Raw genomic sequence first — 18,889 nt, forward strand, 5'->3', positions numbered from 1 at the left:
TCTCAGTTATCCTTAAAATCACGTTCTGCACATTTTGAGCGGCTCAGATCATTGAAATTTGCTCGAAAAATGAGAGGTTCGCACGGTAAAACCTTAAGGGATCCATCACTGGATAATTTGTGATTTTATATATATATTACAAGTTCATTGCTGTTATAAATATGTAAAGAAAAAAGAAAAATTACTTAAAAGACTCTGTAAAATTTCGAGGGAGGTACTACAAATATTTAAGCGATTCTAGACTTCTCTCTCTTCACCCACAAGTCATGTCTAGCTCCTAATTTAAGATGAAGTATGCATATATGGCTAACATTCACAACAATCTCCAATTAATTAAAAGGCATTTCTCTCTTGTAAAAATAAAACTTATAAATCTTCAACCTTGTTCGAAGTATTCGCACGCCAGAGATAAGCTTTGTCCGACTTAATTTTTTTGAAAACTTTTTGCAAATTTTAGCTGCAAGAGAAAGGAATTCATTGCCGATGAAAAAAACAGAGGAAGGAATTCAGATCTTCTGTACCCATATTTCTTTTTACCTCTACTCCTGGATATTTCCGGCTAATAGATCGATCAAGTTAACTAGAACTTTTCTATTGCTTTTAATTTTTATGTGATTTAACGACAAAAAACACACTGGAACATGGGTATACTGAAGGTTTGAGGGGAGGAGGAAGAGGAGTTTGAGGCTAATGGAATTCAATTATTCAAATCAATGGTAGTGGTCCAGAGTAGGTGGATCACCCAATTATGGATGGGTGATAGGTGAGGTCGATTGTGATTGGTTGAAGCAGCCTTACCACACACCGTGCAATTCACAGCAAGAATGACCAAAACTATAATTCTGTGGTACCTTGGATCTGTAGTTGAGGGGTTTAATTGTTGCTTCTTTTAGATTCATTTCTTCCCTTTAGTGGCAATGTAATCATATGTGAGAGTGAGAAACCAAAAAAGGGTTCAAAAAGCAGTGCCTCTTGATTTGCTTGGTTGGCACTACTACTTAATTTTCTTTTCATAACTCATATGTCCGGACTAGATTATGTGACTAATTTTAGGGTTCAATTCCACCGCCCATTAATAGGTAAATCAATTAAATTCGGAGCAAATGTCCCGTATAAATTGACCCGAAAGAAGTTGATAGAATGCAAAAAGTTTCGATTTATTTTAACCAGGGACACTATACTATTTAACTTTCAAATAGATGCTTCCTCTATGTGAAGGGGGAAAATATGGAGTAGATGCTTCTTTTCTTGCTTTTCAATATTGATTTGACTCATTATATGATGCATGTAAGATGTCACATGAACAAGATTTACATAATCACTGTCTGTGGGTGAAGTAAAATGTTTTGTCATGATTGTTTTCGTATGTGCTCACATTTTTACCATAGGAAGAAAATTCTGAATTGGGAAAATTTTGGATCACTTCGAACTTTGAATTACGACTCAAATTGCGTATTGAGTTATGAGTTAGCGCGTAATATTTATACACCTGTCTTTGGGTAGTGATTTTTCACATTCTCCGTTTTCATAACCACACTTCATTTTTTTGTCTTTTTGTGATGTGAATTTATAATTTTGTCCTTTCAAGGTGAAGGAGTATGCAAATGAAAAGATAAAATTTTAAATTCACATCAGAAGAGGACAAAAAATAAGTGCGATTATAAAAAAAGGAGAAGGTAAAAATCAATTACTCCACTTTATATATATATATATATACTAACAGATTTCATTTTGTTCAATTGAACGAGCGTGTTCTTGTTGTGACTCAATCAGCATCTAATTGCACTTGATGTGCACTTTTTAAAGGTCTGCATCACATATTGACCCCTTAAGAATTGTCATCATCATGAGGTGACCCTATTTAATTTTTTATTAATTACAATCAGAATCCAGATTATATGGTCTGAAAAATCAGTGGAGTACCTTTGAAATGATTTATTAGGAGCAGTATGGTACTTAATTTTTGAGTGAATTCCCCAATTAAGGAAATCAAATTTTGAATTGGGTCGATGTGACTGCTGAACAAGAACAAGGGTTAAATCTCAGTGAGATTATCTCACCATACAGCTAGAATGCTAGATTATAAACGATCCAAAAAGTCTACTAAACAAAACTTTAAAACATGATTTCGGATCTAATTGCGTACAAAGCCGTTCGATGCATGTAGACCTATATGCATCGAACGATTCCGAACGCAGTTGTATCTAAAATTGTGTTAGCAGCATTGTTTGGTTAAGTTAATACTCCATATGGGATAGTTTATGGTCAATAAGTACTTTTAAAGAGAGCTAATCACCGATCCCGGTAATTAAGTTTGAGGTTATGTTTTCTTCAAGAGATAAAAGGCCTTGTTCGTTTTCATACTTTACTTTGTTTTATTTTTATTTTCTAATCATTATCCTATATCTTTCTTCAATTATTATCTTATTTTTTTAATTATTAATTTCATTTCTCTCTCTATCTTTCTCCACTCATTACCTCTCTCTCCAATCATTACCACCTCTCTTTCCAACCATTACCCTATTTCTCTTTCCACCCACTATCAAAATTAAAATACTCAAAGTTACCAAACAAACAAGGCCTTTGAGATTTTCATTTAAGTTTTGGACTAATGACATGCTTTTTGACAATTTTTTGGGTCAAATTTCACATGCCATGCTTAAGAATGAAGTTAGTCATTATTACAAGAACATTACTCATGCTTCACTTCGATACTTTACATGCACATAGCCCAGGAATATTTCATGATAGTGTCTCTCATTCTTTCTTTCTTTCTTTTTTTTCTCTCTTTTTGACTTGACTGTCAAGGTGTTAGGGTCAATTTACGTGTATTTTGACTAATTTCCTTTCTAGTCTGATCAAATACAGACCTTCCACGCCTGGACTAGGGGTTTCGCACAAAATTCCTTTTTGTGGTCTGACCTTCAGAATCGAAATCTGATCAATTGTATTGGGAGCATACCCACCACCTAACTAGACTAACCCTTGGGTTGTCTCTCGTTCCAATGCCCAGTGATGAGGCACAAACAATAAGCAAATTAAAGATTTCCGAAAATCCTATGGGAACCGGCGAGAAGTTCACAAATGGTGCACAATTGGTGCGTGGGGTCCATTTTCACGTCCGACATAAATAATCCGAACTGTTTATTACTCCAATTTTAAAGTATTTTTTCGAGTGGCCCAGTAAAAAATCAATCCAATTGAATAACTACAAGTGCTTCTTGTATTCTGAATAAAAAAAAATTGGTGTATTCTGAATGAAAAATTAGTATTGGTACATTAGATTAAGCACTTGTAATTATCCAACTAGGCTAATTTTTCTTAGGACCGTTCAAATTTTTTTAAAAAAATTAATGAACAATTTGGATCATTTGTGTGTGACGCAAAAATGGGCCACGTGCGCCAATCTATGTGCCATCGGTTCATTTTAGTCGGTACCCGTATCTATGTTGAGAGAATATTTTTGTTTGTTTCTAAAATTCCCTTAAATTTGCATAATAGATAATAATTTCTTTATTTTTCTTGTGGATGTGAATATTAATTCATCAAAATTTGACGCAAAATTTATAAAAGTTATAATAAAAGAACAAAATGAATAGGTTATATGCCAAACCCTGTCAAACTAGTAGGATCATTTTATCTCACACTTGACCTCTCAGAGGTAGTATACCTCTTGCACAGTCATGACCTTATTTAGTAATTGATTTTGACACTTTCTTTTATGACAAATGCACTCTTTCTTTCTTTCCTGTCTACAAGGGTGAAAGACCATACAAAAGAAAAGTTAATTTTGTGAACAAACTTATTTTTCAAATAATTAAGCACTTAAGAAATAAGAACTTTGATAGAACGGGACCTTATAAAAGGGAAAAAAAAGAAAAGAAAAAGATAGTGTGATTATAAAAAAAGGGAAGTGTGAAAATCGTTGCCTTTATCCATTTTTAATTTCATTTTGTTGCCCCCCACACAAATAGAAATCCAGATTGATAGCTAGAACAACTTCTTTCTTATTAATTTAGCACTCGTTGGTCCATTTATTGACCAGGTAGGACTTTATTTTTCTACTCATTTTGGCCAACAACAAAATTGTCAACTTTCATTTGCCCTCCGTATCCTCACAGCCCATACCATTGGTATATTGTTTCTTTTTAGTATGTTAGATCATCTCGAATCCACGACATCATCCTCATGAATCAAACCCAACGAAAAAGCCAAGTACTACTACGTTGACTATTGGAGGTTCAATTACTATATATTAATATGTGAAACGTTTCGCAACCAATTTAAGTGGACGGTTGGGTTGCTGGAATAATCATCATGTGCGTAAGCTGATCTGAAAGTTATAAAAAAAAATCTGCACTCTTATAATAACACATGAGCAGATTGTCAAAAAAGAAATAAAATGGTTCTGGTATGAAGACCACACTGTAATCCCTGCGAAAGAAAACGCTTCACAAACCCTTTGTCAGATTTGTTGGTGTTTAGGCAATAAATTCTAGCAACAGTTCAATAAATTCCAGTTTTTATGTCCAGTCTACTGTCTAGTTTTGGGATTTTGTGGGCCCATTCCGGGCCCACAACAATGATCGAAATCGTTCATTTTGTAGAGCTTGTTGTTCATGTTAAAAATTAACTTGATTGAATATCGATGAGTACATGATCGAAACAGATTTTGCACAAGAAAAGTAGGATAAAAAAATAATTCGAAACCTAGAATTTATATTTTTTTCCTTGTGCAAAAATCTGTTTTGATCATGTACTGATCAATGTTCAATCAAGCTAATTTTTAACAAGAACGACAAACTCGACGAGTTCTACAAAATGAACGATTTCGATCATTGTTGTGGGCCTGAGATATCAAATTGGACAATAGACTGGACCAAAAAAAAACTGGAAGGGAGCTAGTGTCCGTAATAAACGGGTAGCTCCTCTTTGGTACTGAACATGGACGGGAGAATTCAGTTTTACTCATTTGTGGCCATTTTTGCACTTTAATGATCGGAATCGTCCAAGTTTTAGACTCATTCGTCCAAGTTTTAGACTCATTGAGGCCGCCAACCATTTTAGAATTCATGCTGATTAAAATCAAATAACGCGTGAAGGTTATGGATATACTCCTATCTTGATATAAGTGATTTTAATCCAACGTGATAAATAGTCTCTTTCAAGAAAGATGTGACCTGTATTTATATTTATCGATATTCGTGCAATATGATATTTTGATACAAGTGAGCATTTCTTTGATATTTTAAATATATGAATAATCCCGGTCATCAAAGTGGACCTGATAATGATCCACAATGACAAACCGGTCATTCCAATTGTTTTTTTGGGCAAGAGATCTAGGCCTAGGGTCTCTTTCTCCTTCATCAAAACATTATACATTTATAATACATTTTCTAAATCTCAAGCCATTATACATTTCCCTCGGTCTTATTACTAATTTTTTGTTCTTTTCTAAAAGTGATGCTAATTGATGCTTAAAAAAAAAAAGTGATGCTAATTTTTAGATTAAAAACAAAATATTTTCATCTTTTTCAATCTTTTCCCACTACTTTGCATTACTAATCAAGATCGTTAAACATTGAAAATATTTAAACAATAAAAAACTAATTTTATTTTTGGAGAAAATAAGGCAACTTTAAAATAAAAAAACGAAAAAATTACAGAACCAACTATGTACTCCATTACTTCTTGCTCTTCGAGATTGGTTCTTCAGTGATTGAATTACAGACAATACAAATATAAAGAGAAAATATGCATTTTTAACAATTTCCAATACACTTACACATTTTTTGTACACTTTTTACATATTTTAACACACTTTTTAAATATTAATGACAGTCCACCGGACTATTTTTAGCATTTTCTAATTATAAGAAAATAGAAGAAGTTCTAAAAAATCTCTATTGTTCCGATCAATGAATTCTTTCTCCAACCCAACCCAAACCCCACCGCCAACCACTACATTAAAAAACCGGACCACCGTAGCACATTCGTCCCATATTCTCTATTCTATTAATACTCGTCCAAATCTTCTTCTTAAAAAACAGGGACTATTGCACCCCACCCGTTCGACTCAATTGCCCACCCAGCCACCAAATACTTCTTCCGTGCTTCAGGAGCACACCTCCGAATTCTCTCTCTCTCTCTCTCTCTCTCTCTCTCTCTCTCTCATTAGCCATGTCTTCATGTCTCTCTGCTTCTTCTCTTCTGCCGGCCTAAAGCTTCCTCATACATACATTTTTTAATAGACATGTCTGAATGAGTTGTAGTGGTGGTTTTGTGTTGATCGCTCCTAGACTACTGTAAAGCCGGTCATGGGTTTGTCGTGATCTGCGCGTTTCCTTTTCCTTCTGCCGTTATTGTTGTTGGGTTTGGTCTAAGTGGCATCAAATTCGACTTTTATTTTATCTCGGGCACTTTTAGCTGTAAAGATCCTCCCTCTCTTTCTCTGCCAATTAAACTAACCCGTACCATATGACCTGAGATTGAATAAGTGAACTGGGTTCACAAAAAAAAAAGTACTGGGTATCCAAGGGTGGTTCGGTTCGTTGGCATGACTTCTTCCCTTATTCTTTTAGCGTTTTTAGAGTCTGGGTAGTTGATGTTTTCGACTGAATTGGACTCTGTTAAATAGAGAGGAGGGGGGTTTCTGTTCTTGGTTCAGTCATGGCTCCTGCTGGGAGGATGTCTGTTTTCTTCCGTGAGGGTAACGACTGGTACTCTCTCTCTCTCTCTCTCTCTCTCTCTCTCTCTCTCTCGATTTTTATCATAGGTTCACGTTTTGGTCATGTTCCCTGTTAGCTAAACTCTCACAATAAATGTTTGGAGTTAAATTGCAATAAAATCTGTTTTGAATCGTACTTTAACATTTAAGGACTCAGCAACATAAAAGAAGAGAATTGTGTTAATTGACTCGGCTAAATTGCATTTCCAGTATCCTCTTGTCCAATCAGCAAAGGTTCCAGTGAAATTCAATCCCCACAAGTTTCGTATGGAACCCACCTGAAATCTTGGCTATGGATTGGACTGGAATCTGTTTGAAATGGCAAGGAACCTTTTTGAAAGAAATATGATTTTTATTGGGGGTGATCAATTTGGCGGAGCAATTGCTTCGATTCAATAATGAATTATTGATGTGAATCTCTTATGGGTATTGGGTATGACAGGTTCTGCAATGCAGGTTTGCCAAGCGACATCACGGTAATTGTAGACGGAGTGAACTTCCATCTGCACAAGGTAATGCCTGCCTATTCTCTTCTAAAATTTGGAATGGGTATTAAGGGTCCCTTTGATTAGGAAGAGAAATGGGATTGAAAAAGAAAATGATAAGTGACTTAAGTGAAAGAAAGGCAAATGATTTTCTTGTTTGTAGAATTTGACAAAGAAGAAATATCTGTTGCATTAAATTATTTTCTTGTTTGTAGCATTTGACAAAGAATAAGTTTTTGCATGATAAGTGTTGAAGAATGTTCATGAAAATCACAGAAGGTATAGGTATTTGACTAAGGTAACCTATGTTTTCAGGCTAAACAACTTGTTCGTGAAGAGGATAAATTTACGATTCAAATTGTAGATATGTTCACGAGAAAGTCTGAACTCTTGTGTTTTTTTTAGTGGGAAAGAGGAAGACAATTACAGAACTTTGCATGCATAAGTATGTTGTATAGGAATTTTTAATTTCTTGCACTTCTATCATTTTCTTTCTAATCAAACGACTACACATATGAGTATTTTTAGGCTTTCTATCACTTTTGACCATTTTCTTGCTAATGAAACCCTAAGGAAGTATCTATCTTATGCGTTAGCGCTTAGCTCTTCTTTGATGCTTTTCTGCTTTTGTCACCAGCTATAGCTTCATGCTGTTATATCTTCTTTGTGCGGGTTGTCTCGAGTTCAACCCGAATTATGATTATAACCTGATCATGAACTGTAACACATGATTAAGTAGAGTTCCAATCTGGTTAATTACATTTGATGTATCTGTACGGTTCGATATGCTGCATTTTCCTTTATATAATGTGTTTTCTAGGGTTTTTGTGTGTGTGTGTGTGTGTGTGTGAGAGAGAGAGAGAGAGAGAGAGAGAGAGAGAGAGAGAGAGAGAGTTATAGATATCACTGGCTTGTTGAATTCTCCTCGTCCATAGTGACATTATTCTTCTGATTGGTGCTGGGGACAGTAGGCTTTAAAAAGAACAATGTTAATGAATTTGTGTTCTTGTGTGATTCATCACCAATTTTCTCAAAAGACAGACAAACGCAGGATTTCAAGAACTGATGTTGAACTCATTGTCCATAGGTACCATGCCTGCAAGGTCGTTATTGCTAATGCATTTGGCAGTCTTTCCATATCATGCTAAATCATTAGAAGTTGACTTGTTTCTGCTGAAACCTGATAATGACTGATAGATGGAATGTTGTTTGGTTCTGGTAAATGACAAGGCTGTCGTGCATAAGTTGTGCTTGTAATGCAGTGAATGCAGACCAGTGGAACCAGTGGTCATTTGGTCCTCATTGGAAAAAGGGTAAACTGTACTGAGAGGTTATCTCCACCATCTTCAAAATGTACAGATATTAAGATTATGGTTTGTCTCTGACGTATGGAGCTTCGAGGGTTTGCGTGAGCTATCCATGTGCTCAACTTTTACGAAACGCAAACTGGTGTTTGTTTACTAGTGGTCATATAATAAGTTTTGTGTTCAAAATTTAGAACCTCTCTTCAATCCTGTTCTTTGTTACTTTTAGAAATATGTTACTGTATATTGCTTCGCTTGCTAGGCCCGGCCTTGAGTGTTTCGAGGCCCTAGGCGGTATTTTAAAAGGGGGCCTCTAATATGTTAGTATATTAATTTGTTGGTCAATAAAAGTAGTAAAAGTGCTGTGGTTCAATGGCATGTAATTGTGCGTTGCCACTTTGGTACCTTTAGATGCTGAGTTCGAGACTCTGAGCTGTCATTTTGAAACAATATTTTTCGAAGACTTCACTTGCCAAAGCCACTGGTGTTAAAAAAAGTTGTTCACGCCGAGAATATTTTGAAACAATATTTTTCGTAGACTTCACTTACCAAAGCCACTAGTGTTAAAAAAAGTTGTTCACGCCGAGAATCGAACTGGCGACCTTATGCTCACTGTGCACGCCTAACCACTGTGCCATAATAGCCTACTTCTAATTTTTTTCACGTACATTATATTTAATACATTCTACGATTTCGGGCCCAAAACGGGAGGCCCTAGGCGGTCGCCTGGTGGGCCTATGCCTAGGGCAGGCCCTGTCGCTTGCTGAAATTTTCTGTGGTTGGCAGTGATAATAGCTCTATTGTTGCTATCCATTTCATTATTACATATACTTCTTTTCCTTCTCTGTGCTGTCACTAGTAACTCTGTCTTTCAAAGATTAAAAAAAAAGAATATAATTCTCTGTCGTTGCTTTATCTTTTGAGTAAAATTATTCGGGGGAGTTATATAGACTTTTAGTTGATATTATTCATGTAGTTGTTGCAAAATTTTTAGATCTTCATGTTTTGCATGCTATGATTCTTATTTGTTTTTTGGGATCGGGTAAGGCCGATGCACTTTTTCTCACCAGACTCTAATCAGATATACACTAATGCATGTCTCTCCAGTTTCCTCTTATATCAAAATGCGGGAAGATAGCGAAAATAGTGGAGGAATCTCAAAGTGTCCAGGAGGGGACTTTCACAACAACACTAGAAGGATTCCTTGGTGGTCCTGACACTTTCTTGCTTGCTGCTAAATTCTGCTACGGCGTCAAGGTGGAATTTACAGCTAGAAACATCATAATGGTATATTGTGTAGCTGACTATCTTGAAATGACTGATGAGTATGGAGAAGATAACTTACGTTCTATGTCTGAAAGTTTCTTTCATAACAATGTGCTCCGGAGTTGGAAAGATTGTATTATGGCGCTTCAAAGTTCTGAACCAGTCGGAAAAAAAGCTGATGAGCTCCAAATCATAAGCAAATGCTTAAATTCTCTATCTATGATGGTTTGTACAGATCCTAGTCTATTTGGGTGGCCTATGATGATGTATGGTAGCTTACAGAGCCCCGGGGGTAGTATTCTGTGGAATGGAATAAACACTGGTGCCAGAATCCGAAGCTCAGAATCCAACTGGTGGTTTGAAGATGTATCCTATCTCAGTGTCTTTTTATTTGAGAGACTTATTTGGACTATGGAAAAAAGGGGTATAAGACCTGAAAATTTGGCGGGTGCTATTATGTATTATGCGAAAAAGTACCTTCCTGGTATGGGGAGATGGCAAGGCGGACAAAGTACCCATACTAGAACAGTAGCAAGTCTCAACTTGACACCTGTTGTTGTAGATCAGAGAGTACTTTTGGAAAGCATTGTAAAGCTGCTCCCAGAAAAGAAGGGGAAATCCTTTTGCCGTTTCCTACTTGGGCTTCTTCGTGTTGCGTTGATATTAGGTGTTAATGACTTATGCCAGGACTCTCTGGAGAGAAGAATAGGGGTGCAACTGGATTTCGCCTCCCTTGATTCTCTGCTGATACCTAGTTATTCGGATTCTGATACTTTGTATAATACCGACTGTGTTGAGCGGATTATTCATCATTTTACAAGTTCAGAACCAAAACCAAGTTTGTTCTCTCCATTATCATGTGATCTGGAAGATTCACCGTCATCTGGACCAATAAAGATAGTTGCGAGGTTGATAGATGGTTACATGGCTGAAGTTGCTTCTGATGTGAACTTGAAACCTGGAAAGATGCGCGCTCTTGCGGAGGCCCTTCCAGAGTCTTCTAGATCTTTGAATGATGGTCTATACAGAGCACTCGACATATATTTCAAGGTTAGAATCAATTCACTGGCTTTGAATCCTGCATAAACTAGGTTGTGTTCAGATTTTTACATTTTCTTTTTCATTTAGGCAGTTGCATTATGGTTATTGTTTGTGTCATGCATTTTGTTTTTTTACAACTTAGATTTTAGAATGTGTTGAGCCTGAAAAGAAATAAAAAATATATATTCTTCTTGTTCCGGTGGACCCTCTAATTGCTGCCCATACTTGATCTTATTTCCTTGAATTGTTTGGTATGACGGAACAGAAGATGTCAGGTTGATTGTACCGAGTTGAAGTGATTAACATATTCTGAGAAGTAGACTCACTCAGAAGATGACCGAGGTCAGTTAACTAAGCTTACCCGTGTCTGCTATAGTTGCATCACAGAGTCTCCAACAAAGTTTTATTCAATTCAACAGATTCTGAGAAGTAGACTCGCCTCAGGAGCTTGCTGAGTTCAGCTCACTAAGCTTCCTCATATGGGCTATAGTTGGTGATCAAAGAGTTTCCAAACAAATCTCTGATGAAAAAGGTCTGTGGTCCTTAAGAACCTTGACGTTGATTATGTTCCAATATGACAGCCTAAGCAGCCAGTTTTTTTCCCACGTCTTTGACTTCTGTTGGCCTCTATTTAGATGGGCACACGACACGCTTTGGACACGTGTCAGACATGCTAAATAGGGGTTCAATCCATTCCTTATATTTCGTTTAGTCGGGCAAGCTGGGGTCTCACTACGGCACGTGTGGGGACACCCTAGGGACACATTAGGAGGTCAGAATACAATCGTAAAAAGTAAGGGCAGGGTCAAACTGCCATGGTTTTTTTGTTTATGGATAAAATTCAATGGCTATTGTTTTTTCATTAAACTTGTTTAATAAAAATAATGTTTTTGTTTATCTTTGACTTGTGAAGAAATTACATGTTATTACTCCCTTAGTCCCAATTTAAATGTCCCCTATGGTTTTTTGTGCACTTTTAAACTCTAAAAAAAAAATATTTCTACATATTATTTTTTAAATTTTCTTACACCAAATTAAATTACTCATTGAGCATGTCCTTAGCCTAATTTTTTGAAAAATAACTTGTCAGTTGTACCGAATGGGTTGGTCCGTATCCCGTTTCCGTATTTGTGCTTCTTAGGTTCACCTTCACATTTTTTAGTGTCGTGCTGGTGGCCTTTTGTTGGTTTTCATGAGTCATCCTTGTTGTACCTTACACGTATTAGCATTTGAGAATGCATACATTTGTGGGACATTTTGACGAAACCTTTTAGCGACAAGTTTGTTGTTGGGTTCGATTTTTACGAGAACTACTGCCATTGTACAGGCACACCCTTGGCTCCCAGATAAAGAGAAGGAGCAACTGTGCAACATCATAGACTTCCAAAAGCTCTCTATTGACGCTTGTGCACATGCATCTCAAAATGAAAGGTTGCCACTTAGAGTCATTCTTCAAGTCCTTTTCTTTGAGCAATTGCAACTGAGAGCAGCTCTAGCAGGTTGCCTTCACGTTTTAGACCCTGAGAGCGCTCCTGCGGGTCTCACAAACATCCCAACTGACATACCAGGTCAGATCATACAAAGAGACGGATGGGTGTCTGTGGTGCGCCAGAACCGTGTTTTGAAGGTGGACCTGGAGACAATGAAGTCTAGAGTTGGAGAACTTGAAGAAGATTTAAGTAAAATGAAGCAAGAGATGAGACGGGTGACTAAGTCACATAGTTCCCTAAGTTCTCCCCGTTTTGTTGGTCGGAGGACAGGATGCAAGCTCGTTCCACGATCATCTGATGCTCAGGAAGACATCGTTGAAATCATGCCGCCTACCCCAAGAGTGTCAGTTGAGCCAGCACGGACTTCCGGTGCTTCTAGACATCGGAAAACCTTCTCTTTGACTTGAGCTACTTACATGGACGCAGTATTGGTATGTGTATCTATTTGATTTATATGATTGCGTCCTGGTATGTGTTTCAATTGGATTTACATATGATTTTCCAGGTCGAGTTGAACATCCACCTATCAATCATATTTTGCAGTTCAAAGTTTAGCATGAGCTGTGCATAGAACTTGTATATTATGCATGAAAAACCCTAAGACACTGAGCACAGGTATAGTAGAAGATAGAAATAAATAAACTACAACATATGAAATATTTCGGCGCATCACAGTGTCCTTGAGAGGAATCAGAGATTACTTAGACACGTACAACATCTGACACCAGTACGTAAGTTCATGCAGTGTACCTTTTATTTCTAGGCTGAAATCAGTAGAGCATTTCGTGCTTAATACTGTATGAGGTTTTATGTATAGCTCTATGGTAAAGTCAATTACAAAGTAAGATTGCTAGGTGATCGTCCGACTAAACAAATATTCAAATTTCATACCTTTACCTCAGTATCGAGTGTCCGAAGCATGTGCTTATACATTTAAAGTACTCCATGCAACATAAGGTTGGATTGCTGTGACAAAAAATAAGAAACTAAAATTTTGCTTCGATGTATCAGGACTAGAATCGCTTCATAAAGGCTGGCATCGAAAGGAGTCTCTCCCACCTGATTATTTTTTTGGTTGACATTTCTGGAGATCCCCCAATACGAAAGTGGAAAGGAAAATGATGCGCCGTTCAACGTTTTGAGAAGCACAGAATGGTGGGGGTAATGCTATCCCGCCGGAGGGGAGCAAGGAAGGATACAGGTCTGTGCAGCTATGCTTAGAGCCTTGACAGAGTAAATGCAATTGTACAAGGACCTTCAATTTTACAAAAGAAAACTCATTGTTTTTTTGTGATGTATTTATCTTTTGGGGGGTTATTATACATGTACAGCACTTTGAAACAACTGGTTAGGTTGTTGAAAAGTGGTAAGATATAGAGGTCATTGGTTGCAGCATGAGACTTTTGTTGTACAATATATATTTTTGAATGCTATTGTCACTCAAAGATGCTTCTCTGCATTATTTGCAAGTTGAAAGCATATAAAACCCCGGGTCGAGTCGGAACACGACAATAAGTAAAGGACTTTTAGGGCTTGTTTGATAACCTAAATTCAACACTTAATATTGAATCAATTAAGTAATAAGTGATTCAGTAGGTTTGATAACCACATTTTACATTACTTAACAAATTAAATACCACTTAAACTATAGGGTAAAAAGTTGAAAAAAATTAAGTAGCTTTGAGCTACTTAATTCTGGCTGAATTTTTGTGTACTTACATTCAATCATCATACTACCACCACAACCACTCCCACCAACACCACTAGCTCCATCACTCCACCACCACCTCCACCATTACACCACCACCACCACTCCTCCATCACCACCAGCTCCACCACCAACTCCACCACTACACCACCACCACAACTCCTCCACCACCACATCACCACCACCAGCTCCACCTCTCCACCACCACCACCACTCCACCACCACCACATCACCACCACCAACTCCACAACTCTACCACCACCACCACCACCACTTCCACCACCACCGCTCCTACCACCACGTCACCACCTCCACCACTCTACCACCATCACCACCACCGCCACTCCACCACCACTACCATCACTACACCACCACCACCACTCCCGTGTACCATTCCACCACACCACTCCACCACATCCACTACCAGCACTACACCACCACTCTACCACCTCCACCACTCCACCGCCGCTTCACCACCACCAGTCCACCACCTCCACCACTCCTCCACCTCCACCTCCACCACTCCACCACCACTTCACCACCACCATTCCACCACCTCCACCACTCCTCCACCATTACCATAAGTATACTGTGACTGCTAGTAAATTAAGAGATAATTTGAACAAAATTAATTCAACATTTTTTTAATTCAGTGTTTAATATATTTGTCAAACAGCTTTTCAGCTTAAAAATTTCAGCATTTAGCTTTCAATACTTAATTTTTCAGCTTTCAGTTTTAGTTTTCAGTTTTATCAAACAGCTTACTCTTCGACTCTCATTTGAAGTTTCAGACGTCCAAAAGGGACAAAAGAATAGGGACGGAGGGAGTAGTTGATATCGGACTTAAAGCTCTTGCAATGCAGAGTCATTTTAACATCCTAAATAACACCTGTGAAATTATAACCAACTCCTGGGTAAGCGAATCAAAATTGATTCAAAAATATAAAAAAGTTCGTTGGTGCAATTTGAATAAACTTCAGTGGCGGGTTAATCTGGGCAGTCTCAAGTGTGCACCACCCGGATTCGGGGATACTGCTGAGCAAATGCAGAGCAATTAATCCGGCCGTTTATCTCAGCACGGACGGCTTGGATCGAATTTGAACAAATACAGATCTGAATTGTTCATTGTCCGATTAAGATCCGAGCTATTGTTTGTCGAGATAAGTGACCGAGGGTGTTGCTTAGCAACATCCCATTGAGCACCACCTCCAAACATGCATCCAAAGAGCCCAGGAATGCAATTTCATTTGTGAATGTTTTAGAGCAAATAGCAACAAAAATATATAAAACTAGGGTTTTCACTATTTTATTCGAGATTTATGATTAACAAATTGTCCTTGATTTATTGGCCAAACTTAGGAAACTTTATTATGGGCTAATCTTATTTTCGAAAACGGGTATTTTTTTCTATTAGGGCCGATAAACTAATCAAGTTACTCCAGTTGTTTGAGCTTTATTCCTTAAAAACTGGGTCAAAATCGGTTTGCTACATATAACAAATCAAGCTTGAACAATTTTTGAAGCTTGTTAAGTTTTTAAATCAAGTTCGAACAAGTTACTCTTGAAGGCTCATTCTCCTTACAATGCATCAAAACTTTAAACTACTCGAGATTGACTCATGTTCGACTCGATTAAAATTCATTCGATATTGGCTAGTCTCATTAACAAACAAAGCTCAAATGCACTACAATTTTTAAGTGGGGCGGCTGTGACTGGTGTGACCGCGCTAGTTTTCCCAAGGTTTGGATTGCGCAGACGGATGCAATTGTGGCTCGGCTGTAGGGCTGTTCCTCGGTTATAAAAAAAAAAAAATTAAACCTTGAACCTTGTGTAACGTACTGGGGTTTTTTTTTTGCCTTTAAAAAAAAAAAACTTCCATTTTTTACCTGGTCCTAAGATCCATTAAACATATAACCCGGTATGTCCGTTGATGAAACTTTGACCCGCTCCGAAATTCCTAGTCCAGTCGCCTCAGACTATTATCCCAGTCAGTCTCCTCAGGCTATTATCCCAGTCAGTCTCGCTTGACAGTTTCAGACAAAAAAACCCTAGATTATACTCCGAAATGCAAGAGAAGAAGGGAGGAGACATGGCCACCACCAAATCTCCCAAAAAAACAAACCTCTTAGATCACAGCTCCATCAAACACATCCTCGACGAATCTGTCACTGAGGTATTCCTCTCTCTCTCTCTCTCTCTCTCTCTCTCTCTCTCTCATGATTCGTAGATTTATATGCCATCGTGGTAAGATTGATCTGTGGATTTTGGTTGCTAGATCGTGAAGAGCCGTGGATTCATCGAAGACGTGAGGTTGAGTAACGTTAGGTTGTTTGTGGGAACGATCATCATAGCTATTGCCCTCGTCGCTCAGTTTTACCGCAAGAAGTTTCCGGAGAACCGCAATTTTCTCATCGGCTGTATCATCTTATATCCTTTTTCAATGACCTTTGTTTTGCTTTCATCTTCGTTTTTTTAACTTTTTGTGTCGATCCCTTTTTTGGCTGTTGAGATCTAAGTCAGGTAATTGGCATGCGCGTGCGTGCGTCTTTTAAAAACATTCTAAGCTACAAAAATAAGCGAGAGAGGATTGAGAGCGCAAGCGGAAGGCACCACTGAAGGATTATGTGGCCAAGTAGATGGTGCGAATGAAAAAATGAAACGTTTGATTCTTCAATTTCTCTCCTGTTTCATGTAAATTTTCTTTTTGCTACAAATTACAATGCCGGCTTGAGTTATTGTTTTATTGAGATTTTGTGCCCATAATCTCTTTCCTTTTCCGTAGTTCTAAATCCAAGAAAATTTTTAACCTCAAATGATGGAAACCACAGAAAATGTTGTTTTTAACCTCAAATGAGCGGTCTTGTATTTTTTTGATGGAATACAATTAAAATGGTGCATTTTAATATTGGATTCTGCTTGTATATGAGATGTTCTGTATGACAAGGGTAATTTGGTTTTCACAATGTGTTTAATCCTTGACGCCAGCACGTATATTGTATTCAATGGAATATTGCAGCTGATCATTCACACAAAGGAAAAGAATGCGATTATGTTTACGCATCCTCCCGCTGTAAGTTGTACTTGGATTTTGGTTGAGATTTTCTTTGGACTTGTATGAAGGCTTTGCTGTATGAAATTGCTTGTTCCTCTTTGTATTTGAGGGCTTGTTCAAGATTCTAGGTGTCACTCCTGTCAATGTCTTTTAGTCTCTTACTTGTGTATCCCTTCAGTTTTTTGTGGTCTCAAGGATATGCGCTTGCTCCTGTTCTCACAGTTCCTCTTTTGCGGAACTTAAATTCCATGCTACGATTTTTTTAGGTAAGTAAAAGTCCATGCTACGTTATATCAATGCTAGTGGTGGACCTGTAAAACGTCTAACTCAAGGGCGCCCAGACTTGACAAAAGATACCATATTCTGTATATTTAATCTGTTTTGTGGATGTATTTTTTTTTGTTTCTAGCAATTATGCAACGATATCAATTTATAGGTGTGATGGCAATCATAGATGTACAAACCTCCAGGTGTGTCTTTCATGGGTACTTGATATTCCAATCGCGAGTATCTTTGTAAAAGAAGTGTTGATAAGAAGTATCATACACCTATCACGCACCCTTGTCCAGGTGGAACTAAGTGTCTTACACAAGTTCTTGATATTCCAAGATTGCCTGAGAATATCAAGCCTTGTCTCTAGTTGCATCCGTCAACGAATGAACACTAACGAGTCTTCTGAAATGAGGGAAACAAAGAGATGTCTGACTGAAATAAATGTCATCTACTTTCACCTCCTGCTTTGAAGTTTTGGATGTTGTTAATAAACTGTTTTAGCTCTAGACCAAACCTCCTCCTCCTCCTTTAGACCATAGGCTCTTGTTTGTGAAGATATGAATTTGTATGAAAAGTGGTTCGTTCATGTCTGTTTCCAGGGATCCTTCACCACCACAGGGCTGGTTGTCTCTTCCAAGTTGCCTAGGTTCTCAGATATGTACACCCTTACCATAGCAAGTGCAGATCCCAAATCAGTTTCTGCAAAGCCACCTGTGGAGTTTACCAAGAGTGTCACTCAGTGGTCTCTCTCTCTCTCTCTCTCTCTCTCTCTCTCTCTCTCTCTCTCTCTCTCTCTCTCTCAATGGCTCTTCTTGTCTGAGTTCCCTAGTGCATTGATATCTTTCCTGCAGTGTTCTGACATACACATTTTTGCAGGTTCACAAAGGAGGGAGTTTTGGTGGAGGGCCTCTTCTGGAAAGATGTAGAAGGACTTATCAAGGATTATGATAAAGAAGCTAAAAAGAGCAAGTGAATTTGTGCTTCATAGCTCCTTTGATAAGATCCTAGTCTCAGGAAAAGAGCTCCAGTATTGATTTTAGGATCATAGATTGTGTTCACTGAACTTGTTATGGTTTCTTGCTGTGTTTTATTTTGAACTTAATCTATGGAATCATCAAATTCACAATTAAATAGAAAATTTACCCCCTGGTTATGGTTTCATGAAAATTTGTAGCTGCTAATTCTATTTTGGAAGTAGAAGGTGACCAATTGTTTGAATGGAAATCAAAGGCACTGTCACGGTTTTGCCGGCCACATGACTCGCTTCAATAATCCAAACTGTTCGTAAACCTCTCCATTTAGGACAGTTATCTAAGGTTTCTATTTGATCAGGATGATTGGAGTCGCATGAATTGGTAAGTGTCCAAACCTTGTTAAGTGTAACTGTGTTTGAGCATATACACGCAAAGATCATGCTATTCGGTTGCACTGATTCGGAATTTCGTAATACCAATGTCCAATTTTGGTTTGTAGTTGTAAGAATTCTCCTAATTTTTGATGTCATGCTTACCAAAATTAGATACCCTCTAATTTTTGATGT

The 18,889-nt window shown here is 37.7% G+C and overlaps 2 protein-coding genes across 5 annotated transcripts; both read left to right on the top strand.

Annotated features, from left to right (window-relative positions):
• Nucleotides 1-6,011: 6,011 nt before the first annotated feature.
• LOC131313635 (BTB/POZ domain-containing protein At3g44820) lies at nucleotides 6,012-13,775 on the top strand. Of its 3 annotated transcripts, none has more exons than XM_058342052.1 (6): nucleotides 6,013-6,722; nucleotides 7,187-7,242; nucleotides 7,531-7,660; nucleotides 9,627-10,835; nucleotides 12,154-12,747; nucleotides 13,328-13,775. In XM_058342052.1, the coding sequence occupies exons 4-5, from the start codon at nucleotides 9,804-9,806 to the stop codon at nucleotides 12,721-12,723; spliced, it is 1,602 nt and encodes a 533-aa protein (XP_058198035.1). In that variant the 5' UTR covers nucleotides 6,013-6,722; nucleotides 7,187-7,242; nucleotides 7,531-7,660; nucleotides 9,627-9,803; the 3' UTR covers nucleotides 12,724-12,747; nucleotides 13,328-13,775. The 3 variants fall into 3 exon arrangements, with proteins under 3 accessions (XP_058198034.1, XP_058198035.1, XP_058198036.1); XM_058342053.1 differs by having other exon boundaries at nucleotides 6,671-6,722; nucleotides 7,173-7,242; XM_058342051.1 differs by lacking the exon at nucleotides 7,531-7,660 and having other exon boundaries at nucleotides 6,012-6,722; nucleotides 7,173-7,242.
• Nucleotides 13,776-16,019: 2,244 nt separating this feature from the next.
• On the top strand, nucleotides 16,020-18,516 carry LOC131312610 (signal peptidase complex subunit 2-like). 2 transcript variants are annotated; one of them, XM_058340491.1, is made up of 5 exons: nucleotides 16,020-16,197; nucleotides 16,300-16,451; nucleotides 17,013-17,094; nucleotides 17,949-18,091; nucleotides 18,226-18,516. In XM_058340491.1, the coding sequence occupies exons 1-5, from the start codon at nucleotides 16,090-16,092 to the stop codon at nucleotides 18,320-18,322; spliced, it is 582 nt and encodes a 193-aa protein (XP_058196474.1). In that variant the 5' UTR covers nucleotides 16,020-16,089; the 3' UTR covers nucleotides 18,323-18,516. The 2 variants fall into 2 exon arrangements, with proteins under 2 accessions (XP_058196474.1, XP_058196473.1); XM_058340490.1 differs by having other exon boundaries at nucleotides 17,949-18,516.
• The last annotated feature ends 373 nt before the right edge of the window (nucleotides 18,517-18,889 follow it).

The sequence above is a fragment of the Rhododendron vialii genome, chromosome 13a (assembly GCF_030253575.1).
Source record: "Rhododendron vialii isolate Sample 1 chromosome 13a, ASM3025357v1".
In the NCBI taxonomy this organism is placed as follows: domain Eukaryota; kingdom Viridiplantae; phylum Streptophyta; class Magnoliopsida; order Ericales; family Ericaceae; genus Rhododendron; species Rhododendron vialii.

What these genes read in the sequence shown, in the direction of transcription:
- LOC131313635 (XM_058342051.1), top strand. Translation starts at nt 6,673, where the DNA reads ATGGCTCCTGCTGGGAGGATGTCTGTTTTCTTCCGTGAGGGTAACGAC. An exon ending in TTCCGTGAGGGTAACGACTG is followed by an intron (nt 6,723 to 7,172) that starts GTACTCTCTCTC and finishes TGGGTATGACAG; the next exon opens with GTTCTGCAATGCAGGTTTGC. An exon ending in CACTCGACATATATTTCAAG is followed by an intron (nt 10,836 to 12,153) that starts GTTAGAATCAAT and finishes GCCATTGTACAG; the next exon opens with GCACACCCTTGGCTCCCAGA.
- LOC131312610 (XM_058340490.1), top strand. Translation starts at nt 16,090, where the DNA reads ATGCAAGAGAAGAAGGGAGGAGACATGGCCACCACCAAATCTCCCAAA. An exon ending in TCGACGAATCTGTCACTGAG is followed by an intron (nt 16,198 to 16,299) that starts GTATTCCTCTCT and finishes TTTGGTTGCTAG; the next exon opens with ATCGTGAAGAGCCGTGGATT. An exon ending in CTCATCGGCTGTATCATCTT is followed by an intron (nt 16,452 to 17,012) that starts ATATCCTTTTTC and finishes TGACGCCAGCAC; the next exon opens with GTATATTGTATTCAATGGAA.